We start from the raw sequence: 20,897 nt of genomic DNA, 5'->3' as shown, positions 1-20,897 counted from the left end.
TTAACCAATCAGCTAACTTTCCATTCAATTTTAACCTGTCTTAGGTCTTAGGCAGTCACCTGCCTTAAGCAGATGCAGCTAACTTTCCATTCAATTTTAACCTGTCTTAGGCAGTCACCTGCCTTAAGCAGCAAATCTGCTAACTTTCCATTCTATTTCAACCTGTCTTAAGCAGTCACCTGCCTTAAGCAGCCAATCAGCTAACCTTAAGCAGCCAATCAGCTAACTTTCTATTCAATTTTAACCTGTCTTAAGCAATCACCTGCCTTAAGCAGCAAATCAGCTAACTTTCCATTCAATTTTAGCCAGTCAGCTAACTTTCCGTTCAATTTTAACCTGTCTTAGACAGTCACCTGCCTTAAGCAGCAAATCTGCTAACTTTCCATTCTATTTCAACCTGTCTTAAGCAGTCACCTGCCTTAAGCAGCAAATCAGCTAACTTTTCATTCAATTTTAGCCAGTCAGCTAACTTTCCGTTCAATTTTAACCTGTCTTAGGCAGTCACCTGCCTTAAGCAGCAAATCTGCTAACTTTCCATTCTATTTCAACCTGTCTTAAGCAGTCACCTGCCTTAAGCAGCCAATCAGCTAACCTTAAGCAGCCAATCAGCTAACTTTCTATTCAATTTTAACCTGTCTTAAGCAGTCACCTGCCTTAAGCGGATGCAGCTAACTTTCCATTCAATTTTAACCTGTCTTAGGCAGTCACCTGCCTTAAGCAGCCAATCAGCTAACTTTCTATTCAATTTTAACCTGTCTTAAGCAGTCACCTGCCTTAAGCGGATGCAGCTAACTTTCCATTCAATTTTAACCTGTCTTAGGCAGTCACCTGCCTTAAGCAGCCAATCAGCTAACTTTCTATTCAATTTTAACCTGTCTTAAGCAGTCACCTGCCTTAAGCGGATGCAGCTAACTTTCCATTCAATTTTAACCTGTCTTAGGCAGTCACCTGCCTTAAGCAGCCAATCAGCTAACTTTCTATTCAATTTTAACCTGTCTTAAGCAGTCACCTGCCTTAAGCGGATGCAGCTAACTTTCCATTCAATTTTAACCTGTCTTAGGCAGTCACCTGCCTTAAGCAGCCAACCAGCTAACTTTCTATTCAATTTTAACCTGTCTTAGGCAGTCACCTGCCTTAAGCAGCCAACCAGCTAACTTTCTATTCAATTTTAACTTGTCTTAAGCAGTCACCTGCCTTAAGCAGCCAATCATCTAACTTTCTATTCAATTTTAACCTGTCTTAAGCAGTCACCTGCCTTAACCAGCCAACTGTACCACTCCATTGGCTGGCTGTTTAAGGCAGGTTTGACAGTGTTATGATTTTCCTACAATCAAGATGTATTAGTTCAGACACATTTCTTGCCACTGCAATGAAAGCTTGCTGACAATTCCTGGTATAAGTAGATCTTGACTTCAGCCTATAAACTGTAGGTGTGGCTAACACACTATCTATACCTATGCTCAATGTAAAAGCAGAAATTTTGCGAGGGTTTAGTTTTCGCTATATTCACAAGGCCCTACATCTGATGAAAATTAATCCTCTGTAAATATTCACCATTAGTATAATTCAAATTCAAGTAGGATACCAGTTTTACAATTTTGCAAATATCAAACCTCGCGAACATACTCAAAAATTCAAAATTCGCAAAATTTTTACCCAGCATAATTTATGTGCTTTTACAGTATCTGATGATGAAATTGGGGATTTACTGCCACTTAAACCTAGTTTAAATAGCCTTACCCAAATGAGCATCTCTGTGCAAAAAACCAGACCAGTGCACATCCATACTGTTTGTTTATCCCTGCATCCATACTGCTAGTTTATCTATTTCAGCACTTGCAACTGTTAAGCAAAATCAGGCTGCACAAATCTGCAGGCTGATCTGGATCCATAATGGTTGCAAAGCCCTTACACTGTGGCCAAGAGTTTTGTTATGGTTACATTGCTATGGTAATAAAACTTACTTTCTTCAAGAAGCCTGTCAGGCGTGTATCTCTCCTTCTTTGGTTCTGAAAAGAAAGCAGAAAAATATATAATTTTATGTCACTTTGTTGCAATATATGGTAAGTCAGTTGACATGAAAAGAACTGCTGACAGTGACAATCACACAGACTGGAAGTGAAACATGCATCTGTATTATCAAAGTGTTATCAAAGGTTATTGTCTCTATTCATCAAAGTTAAAATTTCAGAACAACTTATAGAGTATTCATATACAGCCATATCTGAACCTTGCTGAAGTAGAATTTTACTGTGATATTAAGCCTGATATTTGAACCATTCACCTTAACAAAGTCATTAATTCATATATTCCCCATAATGCTGTGGATGGATCCAGCTTAGGTGAAACTCTGATAAGGCAAAAAAAAAAAAAACCAAGATGTTTACAGTGACCTGACCAACCCTAATTTTAACCCCAGACCCTAAACCTTTTATTGACCCCAAAAAAAGTTTTTTGATAATAAATTTGGGTACGAATCATTCACCGGTTATAATTTAAATTAGGGCGAATCAAAGCGATTTGGATATCCTCTGTTTTTGTCGCTGATAATTATGCTGTATAAACAGGAAGCATGTCAACTCCACATGTTTGCTGGCAGTTTTGCTGGAAAAGTGTTCACACATGTCTGCCCCTTTGCAAAAAATTGGCTGTTTTCCACATTGCCGGACCTTCCATCAACTTTTTGAACAAATTTACTAGGGATGGGAACGAATATTCGAATATTCGAAAATCGGTCGAATATTCGAATATGAAAATCAAATTCGAATATTCGTAAAAAAATTTCAAAATAAGTATCATTGGTTTTGGGCAATATGAGCATGCTAATTCTACAGAATAAAACCATTTCATGTTGGTTTATCGTGTATCAAAAGATGTCCAATTAACAAGAAAATAGCAATGCATATTTGGCAGGGGCCATCGTTAAGGTTTAACAGTTTGCAACAGGCGTCAATGTGTCAGATGCATGTCAAAAGATGTCCAATTAACAAGAAAATTGCAATGCATAATTACCTGGGGTCATCGCTACGGATTAACAGTTTGTATCAGGCGTAAATGTGATATCTTTTTATCTTTTGTTCATTTTTATTGGCGCCTGTTTTATGCAACAAGTTGTAGATTTTTTTTTTCGAAAACAATATACCAAACTTGTAGACATTGTCGATCTTTTCACAATATTTTGTACGACGTTTCAGACCATCCACAGAATCGGTTTTCATCGGCAATCGGTCGTATTCGAATTAAATTCGAAGTACTTTATAATAAAATCAAGAAATAACATATGATTGATGTATAAGTTCATGTTGAAGGAGGTTTACTTGCTTTTTACACGACGATTTTTACACGCCGATTGAAAATTTTCAAAATGGCGGCGGTAATACAACAGCGCGTCACGTGTTTGAATTGGACGACCTAGATAAAATTGCGACGGTCTAAATTATAATCATTTTGAGTTTTTATATCATTTTGAAGCTAAAACACTGAACTAGTTAAATATGTTCATGATTATACTGACAGAATCGTGAAATAAAACGCTAGGATCGGCAGGTTTTGCTAGTTAGGATCAGGTTACCCGAAACAAACAGTTTTTGACATTGTTACGTACGATGATCCACGCTTAAAACAAATGAATACATTGTGTATATACCAATCACTTAATAAGAATTTAAAGCTTCCATTAAAACAAACCGAATATTCGAATATATTCGAATATGGCAAACCGAATATTCGAATACTGATTTCAGTATTCGTTCCCATCCCTAAAATTTACCCATGAACATCATTTGATACAGTCAAAACACTCGTTTCACTGAAAGTGGGTGTGGAGGATCCATACGAGGTTTTTTCGACACAGATATTTTAGTTTTTATTTAAAACCCGAATGAACTGAATTCTACTACTATGAAGAAGGCTATTCTACTTGCCCTAGGGGAAAAACTCAACCTACCTACCCTATTTTTTCTGGCATGTCACAGGAAACATACACATTTTTAGTTTGGCCTAAGAGAAGGTGAAATATATTTTGCAACTTTAACATCATAACCAATATGCGACACTTTTGCTTTTGCTATGGTGCTATAAACTTGTTAATTTTCTATGGCATTTTAGGCCAATTTTTGTTTCTTTAGTATTCAAAAGCCAAAATCTAAAGGGGTTATTAAACATTTCACACTGAAATACTGATAAACTTCATACATACACCAGGACTTATCACATAGTATTACATACATGTATATAAATCACATGACAAACTACTGTGCTATTTAATAACCATGCATCAATAAATGAATTACTTCTGTTTAAACCTCTTAAGTCATAAGCTACTTTTCATGGACAACAAATTTTGTATATAGAGATAATGTTAACAAATGTGAGTTAGCAAGCACTGAACAATAACAAAATGGCTACCAATTTTAGTGCCTCACAGACACAAGGCAATGATGAAGTGAAAGAAATGTATTGTGAGGAATGTGAAAAACATGAAGACAGGTATGCACCTGCAGACGGATTCTGTGAGGACTGTGTGGAGTATAAATGTGCGGACTGCCGTAGATATCACAGGAGACATTTTAAAAACCACACAGTTAAAGATAAGGACAACATGCCACAAGATTTCTATTTTGAGAAATGTTCAGCTCATCCTAAAGAGCTTATAAAGTTTTTCTGTTCTGAGTGTGAAAAAAGTGCATGTCAAGAGTGTAAGGATAAAGATCATCAAAACTGTAATAATGTAACTCATTTGCCAACACTTGTTAAAGACATCAAACCAAGTACAGACCTTAAAGATCTTAAAGAAAATCTTGACAAACTATCAAACGATGTAAAAAATACAGAAAAGGAGATGGGTGACAAATGTGTAGTAATTGATTCACTAGAAGGTGGGGCAAAATCAACAATAAAACAGCACAATGACCTACTGATTGAAACTTACGAACAGCAGCAGAAAGAAATTATTGATAATTTTGATAAGAAAATGGAAGAAACCATTGCTAAGATGAAGAAAGAAAGGAAAAATCTGGTTGAGGAGTTAGCAGAAAAGAAATCCATGTTTAAGGCTAAGATCAGTGACGCAGAGCAGAATATTGTAAAAACAGTTGAAAACTTAAATGCTGAATTCAAAACATTAAAAAAGAAACAACTGACATTGGTAGATGATTTAAAGAAACTATCAGCTGATCTTGAACAGGCTCAGGTATTGGGTCAGAATTGTAAACTATTTCTCACAATGAAACTTACAAAAAGAAATCGTGAACAACTTTCCCAGAATATGCAAGAGCTACAAAACAACTATATACGTTGTTACAAAGTTGAACCAAAGATTGATTTGAAGCCATCCATCCAATCTCTAGAGAGCAGAACAACTTTCTTCTCCTACAAAGAAATACATGAATCAGCTATAGAGAAAACTGCTACTTTTCATTCAGACATAAACTCTGAATCTAATTCTTTCTCAAGTTTATGTCTTCTAAATGAAAACACACTTCTAGCAACTGATTGTAACAGTTGTTCTCTTGTCATATTTAAAATAACAAAGATAAATACACAGTGCTATGATACAATAAAAATGCTCTCACAACCTAGGGCCATCACAAAAGTTGCAGACAATAAAGTTGCTGTAACATTTCCAGATGGAGAAATAATCAGATTGATAACATTTTCTGAATCAATGTCTGTAGTCAATTCTGATGATATAACAGTCAGAAAAGGGTATTATGGTATTGCTTACAGTAATAACAATTTAATAGTCAGTGCTACTGTTACTGTTCAGGTGCTAGACATGTCTGGTCGTATAGTAAGAACTATTTACAATGGTACTAATGATAAGCCTCTGTTTACCAAACCTTTGCACCTGGCTATCAGTCCAGACCATACAATCATATATGTGTCAGACTTGCAGAGACAGACTGTGACAAGTCTGACCTTTGATGGTAAGGTCAAGGCCATCTACAAGGATGATCAGCTGAAAGGACCATGCCAACTGACAGTGGATGAGTCAGGGACAGTATATGTGTGTGGGTGTGGGTCATACAATGTTCATCAGTTATCATCTGACCTTAACAAAGTTAAGATATTGCTGAATGAAAGCCATGGAATGCACTATCCAGTGAGTGTTGCTTACTGCCAGAATAACAACAGACTGTATGTAGGAATGTCTCCTGGGATAATTAAAGTGTTTAATATAAGAGTAAAATAAAACACTTCTTATGCATCCACAATGAATGATAGTTTCAATTAGATGGAAAGTGACAAATCAGTTTTGTTCATTTCTGAAATGTCTGTTTTTAAATACTTCAAATGGATTTCTCTTACAAAAATATGTGTATATAAAAACAGATGTCAATCATGACACTTTTATTTCAGAGATGTCTTTTCTTATAATTTAAAGAATACAATAAAACTGGATTCTGGTTTGATCTTTTTTGTACTGTTTATGACATTTCAAATCAAATTAAGAAGTTAAACAAAACCAATCAGTTGATACAACAAAATTAATGTAGACTCATTTTTACTATACTTGAATCCTATAAACTCTATACAGTGAAATATGGTTGAGTTTTTCATGATTAAGATAGTTAACTAAATTTTCTGTTCAATTATTTCCTAATTGTTCAAACAAGATCAATGTGCCACCGGAATTTGATAATTTTTCAGTAATTCTTTTTGTTTTTCTGTTAAATGCTTGTAAAAAGTAAAAGTGCATGTAAAAAGCAAATAATGAGCTGGAATAGGTAGTATTAAAGCTAGTTTTCTACAATGGTTGTGTATCATTCAGGATTTGTCAGTGCAAGTAAATATATTACTACTTTAAGTTTTATATGTAAAATTTTGTAAATAAATTATAAAATGCTGATGAGCTTTTTTCCTCAGATAATCCTTCTTCTACAAGCAAAGTTGATGAACTAGTATTCCCCCTGCCCTCCAACTTGTTGCATATATACTTCTCAAAGCAGCTTTATTATGTGGTATGAATAATTATACTCTTCAAGAAATTATAAAATAGTAAGTGTTGTTCAAGTATTTGAAATTTTTCAAACCCTTAGATGATATGAAACCCACAAGAAATATTGGCACCTGCCGACTGATTTTACCGTTACCTAGAACTGTGACCTATTGAAGGCTATGCATATTGCCAGTGATGAGGACATTCAACTAAAATTACATAAAAAAGTCTTACAGAGGATATAAACTGAACTAAGAATCAAAGGCTCTAACGTCTAACCACAAATTAACTTGCAACTTTGATCCTGTGCTGAAACAGCTGGAACACTATTTCCGCATTTGACCATAGTTTGATGAAAATCTATCCAAAGGTTTAGGATATTATGGACCACACAAAAAATTTAAGGCCCAAGTCCTTTTCACTAAGTTCTGACGCTAACCTTGGATCGGCAAACTGTTTCATGGCTTCATAAAACTAGATGCCCACGGGCAACATGTCGAGCTCGCCAGCTGTCAAAAGGACTAGGAGTTGCACATGACACCCTGTCTCACTGAGGCAAACATTTATGCCAAAAAAAAAATGATTGCAAAAAGTTACAATATAAGTTATTTAAAGTAACAATAAAGGGAAGTAAATCTTTAAAAAACAAAAATCCTTACCAGTAGAGATAGGTCAAAATACACCTCCAAATTGGATGTAACATGCATATTTTACTACAGAAAAGTGGTCTTGATTTTTCCCTAAGACCAGTAACAAAAAAGTTACAGTATAAGCTATTTATAGTAACAACAAAGGGAAGTAATTCTAGGTTCTTGCGCATGATGGTGAACAACTGTGCGAAGTTACATCAAAATCCCTCCATGCATGAAAAAGAAATGCTCTGGACAAAGTAATTCTTGTATCTGGCCTTTGACCTCTAAGTGTGACCTTGACCTTAGACCTAGGGTCCTGGTTCTTGCGCATGACACTCTGTCACATGGTTGTGAACATTTGTGCCAAGTTACATCAAAATCCCTCCATGCATGAAGAAGAAATGCTCCCGACAAAGTCATTATTGAATTTAACCTTTGACCTCCAAGTTTGACCTTGACCTTTGAGATAGGAACCTGCGGTTTGGGCATGACACTCCATCTCACTGAGGTTAACATTCATGATGCCAAATATAAACGAGATTGCTCCTTGCATGTCAAAGTTATGGTCCGGACAAACAAATTAGGATGCACGCACTCAAGGACGCACGCATGCATATACACCGAATTGCCATTTGGACAACTATGTCTTCGCTTCCGCAAGCGGGCTTGACAAAAATCCTCCACTGGGTTCAGAAAATAAGGGCAAGCAACCTCCAAATCTCAAACTTTTGACCTTAAGCTGCTTACCTAACCTTTGGCCACTGTGATCAGAGCAGACTTTGCATACACATTTGGGTTTAAGAAAGTTGAAAAAAAAACAACAATGCCATTTTATTTCTTCCATATAAAGATAAAACTCACAATATTTCGAACTCGCTTATCTCAAAATTACAGCTCGAAGACATTTTCAAGACCTGTCCCAAAAACATGTGCCGAAAATATAATTGTAAGTTAAATCTCGAAGTAAAACAATCTATTCCTTGGAATTCACGATACCAAGTTTCAACTGTATATAAACATCATACAGTGGCAGTAAGCAAGTACTAGTTCTCCTTTTATGGTAGCCAAATCCAATTAGTGGGAACCCTGCTTCAATTATATATAACTACACCTTAACTACTATATACCTTCAAGTTTCAAGGCAGCTGTGGAGGAGGATTTTCCTTGTGAGTTAGATACAATACACGTGTAAACTCCCGTATCTGCAGCTGTCACATTGTCAATCACAAGCTGACCTGTCCCGCCTTGCAAAGTCATGTGGTACCTCCCACTAGGGGAAATCACTCTGCCATCTTTCATCCTGAAATATCAGTATACTTTATACATACATAAACGGATAGCTCAGTGGTTTGCACACTGGCCTTCCAATCCTGAGGTCGGGGGTTCGATCCCCGGCAGCTACTCGGGAATTTTCAGAAACGCTTTTCAGTGTTTCCCACCCAACTAGAGCTGTACTGGTCAGGAACCCAGGCAATCCTTGCATATATCAGTGCTATACGCTGGGCACATCAAAGAACCAGGCTGTCTATTCGCAACGAGCTAGGCTAAATTAGCCGGACAAGCCTGTATCTGATTTCTGATCTCTCTGTCGTGGGGGCTTTGTCTCACTCTGTCCCTCTGGTCAGATCGCTCCATGTCTGTACTAGTAGGATATATTGTGCGCCCTGTGTGGCTGCATTTGAACTATGTAAAGCACCTTTGAACGTGAAATTGATCATGAAAAGGGCGCTGTATAAATCTGGTATAATAATAATAATAAACAATATATTCCAGTTTTCATTGAATTTGGGCAAGTGCTTGCTAGGGAACACTCGGGGCATTATATGGTGCTAAAGTATAGTAATACTGAATAATCAAAGGGCAATAACTCAAAGAAATATTCTGGACAAGAACTGCAGGAATGATGGACTCATGGACGTAGGGGCAGATACTTGCTTCACCTTCCGGCAGCATAATAAACCTTAACAACATCGTAATATCACTGGCAGAAACAGACACTAAATTGTGTTAATATTATGACTGCATTTTGCATTTTTACAGACAGGGATTTTTTTGCAGTAGTTTTTAACCAAGTTTTTATAACAACAATATGAAAGGCTATCCAGGCTCTACACGATGATATACATATTCAGGTGCTATACTTAATCAAATGCAATACTTATTATAAAGTGCTATAACTCTGAAGTGTCACAGTCATAGGTATGCCTTGACAAGTTAATAACACCTACCATGAAATCTCGGGATCTGGGATGCCCATGACCTTGCATTCAAATGTTGCCTTTGCTCCTTCTTTGACCTCCAGATCCTGCAGACGCTTTGTAAAGGTTGGTATGTAGCCAAATTTAGAATCTGTTTCATCCTGGCCCTTTACACTGTAATACATTATACTGGTTTTTACAGTAATTCATTATTGTATAAAATATGCTCAAGGAACTGTCGTGAACTGTCTATGTTCCTGGGGATCTCCTGAGGCACTACTTTTTGTAAAGTTCACTGTTGAATCAATGCAAGAAACTAAAATCCAAACTAACAAACGAACAAATTTCCTATTCATTATCTTTAAAAGTTGAAATCTATTTAATATATTACTAACAAAACAGCCATTTTGACCAAAAACTCACAATTTCATGCCCATTAAATTAATAGATTTCACAGTATTTTCCTAAGGAATCATAAAGGTAGAAAAATTTCATCCATCTGATGTTCAACATAGTAACCATTATAATCTCTTATATATTTCATCTATTTAGTGGACATGTGCACTCATGCTACTGCCACCAGAATAGGTTTCTGACATTTAGTAACTTTCTGGAATTAAAGAAATAAAGTAAACCCTTACAGAAATATTCAACACTGGGAAATATGGGAAGAAAAATGACAGCATAACTAGAGATGCTTTTGAGAAAAGCGCATGTCTCCCACAACTGCCCCTATGAAAAATGTCTAGTTTCTCTAGATGGTTTAGACAAGTTGATCCAATAAGATGGATGAGTGGATCCAATCAGTAATGCAAGGGCCATAAATCCAAAGTGCCTGGGCAGATTTGGCTAGTTATCGAACTTGGCTAAGGTTTTATGGCCAAACACATTTTGTACAAGTTTGGTGAAGATTGGATGAGAAATGTTCAACTTAGAGAGCGGACAAGAGTAAAAAGGGGGATTTTTTGGTAATTCAATAGCCGTAACTCCAAAATACCTTGACCGATTTGGCTAGTTATCAAACTTGGCTGAGGTCTCATGGTCAAACACATTTTGTTCAAGTTTGGTGAAGATCGGATGAGAAATGTTCGACTTAGATCTAGAGTGCAGAGAAGAGTAAAAAGGCCGATTTTTCAGTAATTCAAGGGCCGTAACTCCAAAATGCCTGGACCGATTTGGCTAGTTATCGAACTTGGCCGAGGTCTCATGGTCAAACACATTTCGTTCAAGTTTGGTGAAGATCGGATGAGAAATGTTCGAATTAGAGTGCGGACAAGAGTAAAATGGCCGATTTTTGGTAATTCAAGGGCCATAACTCCAAGACGCCTGAACCAATTTGGCTAGTTATAGAACTTGGCTGAGGTCTTATGGTCAAACACATTTTCTTTAAGTTTGGTGAAAATCGGATGAGAAATGTTTGACAGAGTGCAGACAAGCTTTGTGACAGACAGACAGACAGACTGGAGTAAATCAATATGTCTCCCACACCACTGTGTGGTGGGAGACATAATAACTTCATAGATCTCCTCTACTGTTCAAACTTTTAAGAGTCTCAATACTTTTTATCATCTAATTTCATCGAAACATCCTACCACAAATAAGGATCTTCACTGAATCACTGATGTATGAATTTTTGAAACCACAATAATTTTTATCCCTCAAACATATTCATGTTTTTAGTAACTATAATACATACCCAGTCTGTTCTGGCATATCTCTCATGTATTTACTCTCACGCACATGCAAGTTAGCACTGCAGTACACCTCGCCTTCCTCGTTTGAAGCTTTGCACGTGATTTTACCACCATCGTCAAATCTGACGTTCTTGATAATGAGAGTATAGGCATCTCCTTCCTTCTTAACCTGAAACCTTCTGTTTGTGTCCTGAATTATAGAAAATATATACTGTCTACATTTATGCCTTGGTATTGTTTTTTTTTTAAAGAGATGTTAAAAGGGGTAGCACATCCATTATTACACAAGGGCATATAATCTTCTGAACTTTGTGTTTAATATACAAAACCAATTTCCTGTCTTTAACAAGTTCCATGATTTTTCCCCATTGGGGTTATGACCTTTTTTTAATTATTAGAAACACACAGACAGTTGGAGGGTTTTATATTAAAGTGAAAAATTCAGCAATCTTTTTTAATAATTCCTGGCATTTTTTTTTTCCTGAAGAGATTTGTTCAGAAAAAAGAAATGTGAATTTAAGAAGGAACAAATTCCCATTTATATAACCATAAGCACATCCTACTTTATTACATGTTTTTCAGTGAATTATTGAAATAATAGAGTGAAATATACCTGGTATTTTCACAGTGAACTTGTCTGTTTTACAAGATTAAAATATCTTACACTCGTGAACACCATTTCTTACATTTTCACTTGTGGCTATGCCACTCGTGAAAATATTGTATCTCACCATGGTGTTCACTCCGCAAAGATATTTCAACCTTACACTGACTCTTTTTTTATTTTATGTGATAAAACTTATATCAGTAATACTGGTAATTTAAAGGGAAGCCACTCAAAGAAAAGTCAAGAACTATTTTTGAATAAGTACAGTTTCCTTTGCTATAAATGGTGATAAATGTTTTATAGGAAGAATCATCAAAGAAAGGTTCTTTGTAATTCAATAAAGTAATGGGAAACATTTTCAGTACTAAACTTTTGCAAAATCAATGAAGATCCAACATACTTGATAAAAACCGAAATGACAAATGAGCCCTGCCATGAGAAAACCAACATAGTGGGCAGGGCTTCGGAAATTTGCCGGTTTGTCGGTTTTGGACCGATTTTTGACTTTTCAGACCGATTCGTGAAGTGAAAAAACGAAAAAAATCGGTCCCGTAAAAATGGAGAAAAGTATAAATTTTGGTCTGATATCTCAATACACGACCACCAGTCAAGCAGGAAATTGTTGGTCGCACCTTCAGATAATCAATAAACGTGTCAATCGGTCTGATTGTCACCTTGATAATCGGTCCGTAATTAGCATGTGACGCAATCAGTGCTCGCGCGGCACATCCTTTAATGTTTGCAGACAGCCGACTGCAATGTATTAAACATTTCTGACTGGTTTCCAATTGTTTCTGACTGGATCCAAATCATTTTGACGGGAATCCACTTCATTTATTTAGAATCCGATGGATGGCTTATTTCAAAAGGCTATGTTTGATCATGGGTAAAAAACAAATGGTCACTGCATTTAATCAACGAGCTATAATTGTACATTATAGGTCTTTGATTTAATGAGACATCACACGGAAAACCGATAAAAATAATTTCTATAATTACTTGATCAGAAAAAATTACATGATTCATTTTTTGGGGCTCCAGTTGAAACAAGTGCAGAAAATCGTCTTTGCAACCCGACCGTACAAAAAAGAAAAAGAAAAAAATGGACTGGCAAACACGAAAAATGATAAAGAAAACCGGGGTGGCGCTGTTTATCAGATCGGTCTTTTAAAAAACGTTTCAAAATGAAATTTTGTTTACATCAGAAGAGAACATATAACTTTATAAAATGTTGTTGCTTACTGAAGTACAATGCAAGTGAAATGAAATATCCGTGGCCAACCCGCGTGATCTTTTGGTACATGCGGGAAATTCGATCTCAGCGTTCACATAACGGACACATTCGGTTCGCGGCAGAGTATTCTTAAAATACTGAGGCTGTTTAGCAGAGAATATATGTCGTGTAATTCACTTTGACGCATTGTATTTTACAGAATTCCGTCAAAGAATGAGGAAACATCACAAAGTATCTGCCGTGTATACGGTACCGAAGTCACGTGCGTTGGCTTTTAGACTAGTTACGTGCCTCGGCAATTTTATCCTGGCAAGTATTTTCTCGGAAAAACATCGAAATTTAAACAAAGTAACGATCACTCATAACACTGAATAACTGTCTTCATTGTATGGTAACTCGCGGTGACCGGTAACTCATTTAATGAATGACATGCTTATTTCTTTACTCTATCACGTTTTACAAAATGTGTAATATTGAGAATGCGGTGGGTGGGGTAGTGCCGATATCAGGATTTTCGTTTTGGACCGATTGAGTTATAAAAATTTCCGGAGCCCTGATAGTGGGTATGCGACCAGCATGGATCCAGACCAGCCTGCGCATCCGCGCAGTCTGGTCAGGATCCAAGCTGTTCGCTAACAGTTTCTCCAATTCTAATAGGCTTTAAAAGCGAACAGCATGGATCCTGACCAGACTGCGCGGATGCGCAGGCTGGTCTGGATCCATGCTGGTCGCAAAGCCACTATGATGGTTTTCTCATGGCGCGGCTCAAATTGCTTTTTAAAGGTTAAGTCATAAAAAGAATTAACTTGTGCATGTTAAGTTTTTATTAAAAAATCCCCAAAAATTAATTAATTCCTTGCAAAGTCTTGCAAAAATATTTTCTTCAGACACATATAAATGCCTAACACTGTTATATTAATAATCCCAAACAAACATCTGCAAAATAAAACAGATCTGAAACTCACAAGAACATTGAACAAAGTCTCATTTAATCTCCTTTTAAAGACATGAGATCTTGTTTATTGACAAAGACACTTTAACTGCACTTTTCAGTGTCTAGGTAACTGATAAAATAATATTAACAGGATGGTATGTGGTTCACAAAAAAACCATCAGTAATGATTGCATTTTCTAAAACCTATCCCATACAATACATGTACTTACAGAGATTGGTTTATGATCAAACAGCCATGTCACATCAGGTCTTGGTTCACCAACAATCACACTAGTAAACCTCGCCTCTTCTCCTTCCTTCACTGTCACATGATCAAATTTCTTCAAGAATTTTGGCAGCATTTTCCCGTGCAGCTTGTCCTCAACCACTGTTAATCGTGCACTGCACGTTGCCTCCCCAAGTGGATTACTGGAATGAAGCACATGATTATGTAACAAAGTTTCATCACATCAAATTTTAAGCGTGCAGAAAATGCTTAGTATAGATGCGTTTTTGATTTAAGAAATCCATTATCCTATATAGCAGAACAAAGTTTTAAAATATCTAAACTATATGAAGAGGTTATATGCATTAGGAATAGTTTCACGAGGGTGTAGTTCTAGAGAAATATTTCATGAAGTGTATAACCGAATTGAAGTGTTAAGATACATTAAAACATGGTTCTTTTTCATTTTATTTCATTTATGTAAACAAATGGATGAAATAGGAAGGCAGCATTTTATGGCTCATGTATGGTGAGAAATATAGCAGGCCGATATAACATCCACATGTAACAATGTTTTAACCATATTTAAATAGAATTAAGATAGCACATAAGTCAACACATCCCTGAATGATTTAGGATGGTATAGACATCTTGCGATTTATTATACGATGTGCCTAATAACTAATTCAGAGTGTCTGAGATAATTGTAACCCCTTTCCTATATCATCACTTTAACTACTTAATGTCTATTATCACATCAGAATTACTCTACATATGATAGATACACTATAGTGTACTATGGACAGTATATGTAAAATAAGAATAAGGAGCAGACATACTTAAGTTGACATGTATATGTTCCAGACTGGTCCACTTTTGGTGATTTTATTTCCAGACTGACCACCCCATCTTTACGTCTCATTTTCACCCCCTTTTCCTCACGAATCTCAAGATCATCTAACAGCCATGTTACACTCGGTTCAGGACGTCCCGCTATCAAACATTTGAAGTCTGTAGCAGTGCCCTCTGTGGTTTGTTGGTCATAGAATCTGGTGAGAAATTTTGGTGCTATGTCACCTTCTGGTTCTTGCTCTGTTAATGCTGAAATGTGAAAAATAATCTTACCATAACATTTAGTGTTGAAACCTATGTAATAATTGTCTTTGCACTAGAAATATGCACTTGTTCTTTAGCAGAAGAATATTGCGCTCCTAAAGTTGCGCAATACTTACGCTGCAGGACCCTTGCATATTTCCAAATACAAAGCTAAGAACCTATAAATATTGCCATCTGAATTGCATATTGGGTGAGTGACGTCATTTTAATATGGGTTGTGGCATATGCACTGGTTCTTTGATGTAATAAGATCGTGTTCTAATGTTGCACGATATTTCAGCTGCAGAACTCATGTATATTTCTTGATACATGGCTAAAAATCTATAAATATAACAGACATTTTGGGACAATATCATGGCCTTTATTAAACAAATTCTCATCAATGATGTCAACTCACAATCAGAATCTGTTATTTAAAATTGCTAAACACTTGAGAGATGCTAAGGAGTTTTGTACTGATTTCCATATTACAACTTGAGATGCGTATTGTAGTGGCAATACAGAAGCCCCCTACCAGTGATATAAACTTTCAATGGTGACCTTGACCTTTGACAGACACACAAAGGTCATGTGTTGACACACTGTCTCACCATGTGGAACATCTCTTTGTAGCACTAAGATAACACATCAATGCATATAAAAGTTACGGTGTGGAAACAATTTTTACTTTACCTTTAATAGTGACCTTGACCTTTCACCTTTAAGAATATGTCATGTTCATGCATAATATACATATTGCCCTCTATTCACATACTAAGTTTAATGAACCTAGCTTGTACACTTTTTGAGTAATTGCAGGATCCAGATTTATGGACAGATGGAAGACATTCCTATAGTCCCATCCGGAGTTCCACTGGTAGAGGACTAATAATTGGGACAAGTAAGTGTATGTCCAGCAGATCCATTGCACTCAATCACTGTGTCTAATACATAAGTTTCATGATGCTATTTACCTATGACATTTAAATAAGCTTCTGTCATAGCCTCGCCAAATTTGTTCCTGGCCCAGCATGTGTAGCGTCCAGTATCTTCAATACGTACATCTTGTATAAGCAGGGAATAAATCTCATTGTTAAAGTTTAGCAGCTTAAAGCGTTGCTCGGCTTCTACCACTTTTCCATCTCTCATCCTGTAATATTTACACAAATGGACTTATTCCCTAATTTGCATAAAAATTTGACATAACTGCAAAGAAACTTTGACTTTAAAATAGATGAATCAAAGGACAGAGAAAAGAGAGCTACACCAGTATGATTTTAATCAGAAATATTTGTTAACTTTCCATGATATCTAGATTTCTTCTTGGGAGTTTTGTTATTATCTTTGTTTAACATTTTCACATTTTTCAAGTTTCTTTTCTGGCTTTCTTTGTTTATAAATTGTCTTTTCTTTGTTTCATTGACAAACAGCTTCAGCTTTCAGGTCAAGATATGTCTTAGCAAATTTCTAACATACCAGACAATTTCTGGTTTAGGGTAAGCAACAACCCTGCAGTCAAATCTAGCCAGTCTCCCCTCTGCCACCTCACAGCTTGACATCTGGAAGAAGTATGCGGGTGTTGTAAAATCCATGTCCATTGGGCTGTCTGTAACTGGCTGGGCTGGTAGTCCCCTACCTGTTAACAGAATACAGGAACTGGACATTTATATGAACAGAAACAGTAGATCATGTTCTATAACATACTAATCTGTATGCCATGGCAAGTACACTATATCATTTCTGACAAATAACTCAAGCATAACAAGTATCTTGGTGCCAGCTTACATCAGAACATTAAAATGACCAAATCAATCTTTTTTCCTGTTTATCTGTCATACAAAAAGAAGTATTTTCCTGCATCTAAAGCTATTGCTATTGTCATCAGCAGCAACTGAAAATAATGTAACAACTAAGAGACAGACAGACATTGACTTTTTACTCCCACGGACACAATTCTGCATACCAAGTCAATAATTTTTGCAATTTTAATCAAGTCAATTCATTATGACAATTTCAGACTCCTGTGGACTTCAGGATGCAGGTTTTTTTAAGGGACCTTATAATTTCTATGTTTCAAGATAACCACAGAATACCCCTCGGACAAAGTCCCCCCAGCTCAATTTGACTGAGGTAAACAAAATCACCCCTTAAATTTGTTCAATTACATCCAAATTTTCACTTCCTTTTGTTTTTTTGTCTTTTTTAAAATTCATATTGAACTTAAAAATTTAAGCTTTTAATATCTGTTTCATAATTTTAGATTTTTTTATTCAACAAAATCAGTGGGGATTTTGTCCACCTTGGTTAAATTGAGCATGGGGGAGTGGGGATTTTGTCCAGGGGGGGATTTGTCCAATATTCCTATCTTTCACCTACCATCAGACAATGTGAACTCAGCTGAGCACATAATTGATCCGTTCACGTTCATTGCTCTGGCTGTATATATCCCAACATCCTCTTCTCTTGCTTGTGGGAACACCAGAATATTTGTGCCTTCATCAACAATCACTTTACAACCATCGCAAGCTTTCAATGGCCGGTTGTTTTTCAGCCAGAGGATCTTGGGAAGTGGGGAACCCGAAACTGTGCATTCAAGCTGAGCCATTTCTCCAGCTGTTTGGATATGAAAAGAACTTATTAACATTAGAAAATGATTCAAAATATATATGGCAGAATACAAGTTATACACACTCAGAATTAAGGATATGCATTACATATAAAACTGATAAACATTCAAAATCAATTTAGCATAGTTTAGATGATAGGGAGCATACAGGAAATACAATAATTGGAAGGATGGATGGATGGGTGGACAGACAATAGCTACTCTTTTGTTCTCTCTATTTTCCCTTTTGCATGGAAGAGAAATTTCAGCTATATAACAGCAACAGAACTAATAGATTTACTGTAACAGTTATGTTTTGTCATCCAAGCCACATAAAATACTTATTTATTAGCACAGACAGGTGGATGTCCATTCTTTTGAGCGAACATCTATTGGATATTTCTTTTGTTACAAAGTACTAAAGAGCAACAGAAAGTACTAAATAAGCTGTATGGACGTTAACTACTGTCCTTGGTACCAAACAAATGTCCTCTTGTTTGCTTGCACAGACTGATGGAAGGATATACAGAGCATTCCTGTCTCTTCTGTATTGTGGTGGGGGATAAGAGGATAAGAATAGTATACTTGTAAAAGTAGGAGATCAAAGATCCTTAGTAGACTATTTTAGCTTTCGTCTTGACAAGAGCATTAATGCATTTTATGTCTAAAATATGGACTGTTTTTCAAAAAAGAAAAATTAGGTATAGTAAAGAGTAGAGGAAAGTATATCCCACTTTAATGCCAGACAGCAAAATCTGCAAATAATACCATGCATCATTTCTTTCATTCATAACAAACTTGATATATTCATTAACCTACTTTATTGCCTAACACTAATGTCTCCCTGCTCAGTTGTACTTCTTTGGCAGAAACACAAGTCAACATATAAAACACAAATAACCCTACTGTGTATTCACTCATCAATCTTTCATTTCTACTTTTTTGTTGCATCAACTATTGCAGAAGTAAATCATTAACATCATAACAGTTTTTTTTATTGTCATACAATTAAGCTTTCAATTATGACATATTGCAGTTTGACAGATGCTTGTTCTGTGGTAAGGAACGAAATATTCTTGATTACACAGGCCTGTGGTTTAGTTAAAGCTAAGATGCCTAAAAATTTAATTTCCAAAGCCTGAAATATTTTCTTCCAATAGAGTTTTATAAGAAAAGTTTGGCACTCAAAAGCCTGAAAACAGGACCAGTCCTGAAAAATCCCAGGCCTGAATTCATGGACATTTAAATACAGTCAAACCTGTTTAAATTGTCACCTCTATCAAGCAGCCACATTTGTTACAAATCTCAATACTTTCAGAGCAAATTAACCTGTATTTATCAACAGCCTGTCTTAAAAGGCCACTTCTGCTCCTTCCACAGTCATGCTGCCTAAGACAGAGAAATTATGATTATTACATCAACAAAAGAATGGGGAAATTTGGAACAATTATTTTTAATCAATATGAGCACTATGAAGAACTGTGACAGTGTGTGGATCTTACACTTACATTTAGCTGTAACACTTTTAAGTCTCTTTTTGAACACTGGTCTTGTTGTGCCATCATTGTATTCTGTGAACTCAACCAAATCTTTCGTCGAAAATTCTGCAAATATCAAAAAGAGTGAAATAAGAATGTTTTCACCATTTAAGAAATCAAAAATCATGCATTCAGACCAAGACTGAGGCTTTTGTTAGATATTGTACAATTCCAGAGCCAATGTATGGTCGTTATGGTCATTCACAGATGGACAAAATTTTCCAATTAAATACACAAATACAGACACATATACATACATACACAATATGACCCTATCCCCATACTTAATGAAAGGATTGTGACAAGAGCTGTCCCATGATAAGCTCAGCTATCCAAAGGCTTGTAAGGAAAACAGATTTTCTATCTAAGAATATGTATATTGTCCAAATTCATGCAAGAGTTACTGGACTTGATGCTGTGATCTTGTTAAATTGCACCCAACATTTGTGTGAAGTTTCAACCATGTACGTACATCAGTTTTAGAGACAGTGATTTACATGCAAAACTTTAAACGGCATTTTCCAAGTCTAAGAAGAGACATAATTGTGCACAAATACAACTCCCAGTTATAGAACATGCACCTTTCATCATGTGTTATCCATCTGAACAACTTGTATAATGTTTCAATTCAATATTTGCATCAACTTTGGAGTGAGGAATTTGCATGCAAAACTTCAATCAAAGAAAGGAATAATTTTGTCAAAACTCATGTAAGAATTATGGGACTTAATGCCATAACATTCTGTTATTACATGAAACAGGAGTGAAGTTTTAATATTTAATGGTTGAAAACATAGTATTATACTACTTGAAAACTCTTAACCAAAATCTCTAGGCTAAAAAGGGACATAACTCTGGAAATACTTCAGGTAAAGTTACGCATCTTGTCAAACCAATGTACACTAACACTCTGAGAAAGTATGGCTAGTTTCAGTACTGAATTTCTGAAGTAATAAAAAAAATATTGGACAGTTATGCATCTTGTCTCAGTAAATACACTGTCACCATGAGCCAGTGTTTCAGAGTTTCAATCAATTATCTTAGGTAGTTAAGAAGATATTGGACATTACAAAAACTTTAACTAAAATTTCTAAGTTAAAAAAGCATAATTCTGTAAATATTGAACACTTCATGAAAAAAAAATCTTTAACCAAAGCAGATGCTGACGCCGACATCAGGGGATGTCCAATAGCC

At 36.0% G+C, this 20,897-nt stretch overlaps 1 protein-coding gene across 1 annotated transcript in view; it reads right to left on the bottom strand.

Moving 5' to 3' along the window:
* Positions 1-20,897, bottom strand: part of LOC128550831 (muscle M-line assembly protein unc-89-like) — a 112,730-nt gene that overhangs the window by 52,641 nt on the left and 39,192 nt on the right. The window contains exons 13-22 of the mRNA XM_053530667.1: positions 19,674-19,769; positions 17,937-18,173; positions 17,037-17,196; positions 16,535-16,710; positions 15,305-15,566; positions 14,470-14,668; positions 11,467-11,654; positions 9,801-9,944; positions 8,700-8,872; positions 1,965-2,009 (exon numbers count right to left, since the gene is read on the bottom strand). Coding sequence (XP_053386642.1) covers positions 1,965-2,009; positions 8,700-8,872; positions 9,801-9,944; positions 11,467-11,654; positions 14,470-14,668; positions 15,305-15,566; positions 16,535-16,710; positions 17,037-17,196; positions 17,937-18,173; positions 19,674-19,769 — 1,680 coding nt within the window. The remainder of the gene's footprint in view (positions 1-1,964; positions 2,010-8,699; positions 8,873-9,800; positions 9,945-11,466; positions 11,655-14,469; positions 14,669-15,304; positions 15,567-16,534; positions 16,711-17,036; positions 17,197-17,936; positions 18,174-19,673; positions 19,770-20,897) is intronic.

Source organism: Mercenaria mercenaria, chromosome 18, assembly GCF_021730395.1.
Source record: "Mercenaria mercenaria strain notata chromosome 18, MADL_Memer_1, whole genome shotgun sequence".
In the NCBI taxonomy this organism is placed as follows: domain Eukaryota; kingdom Metazoa; phylum Mollusca; class Bivalvia; order Venerida; family Veneridae; genus Mercenaria; species Mercenaria mercenaria.
This window is presented reverse-complemented; position numbering and strand designations above follow the sequence as displayed.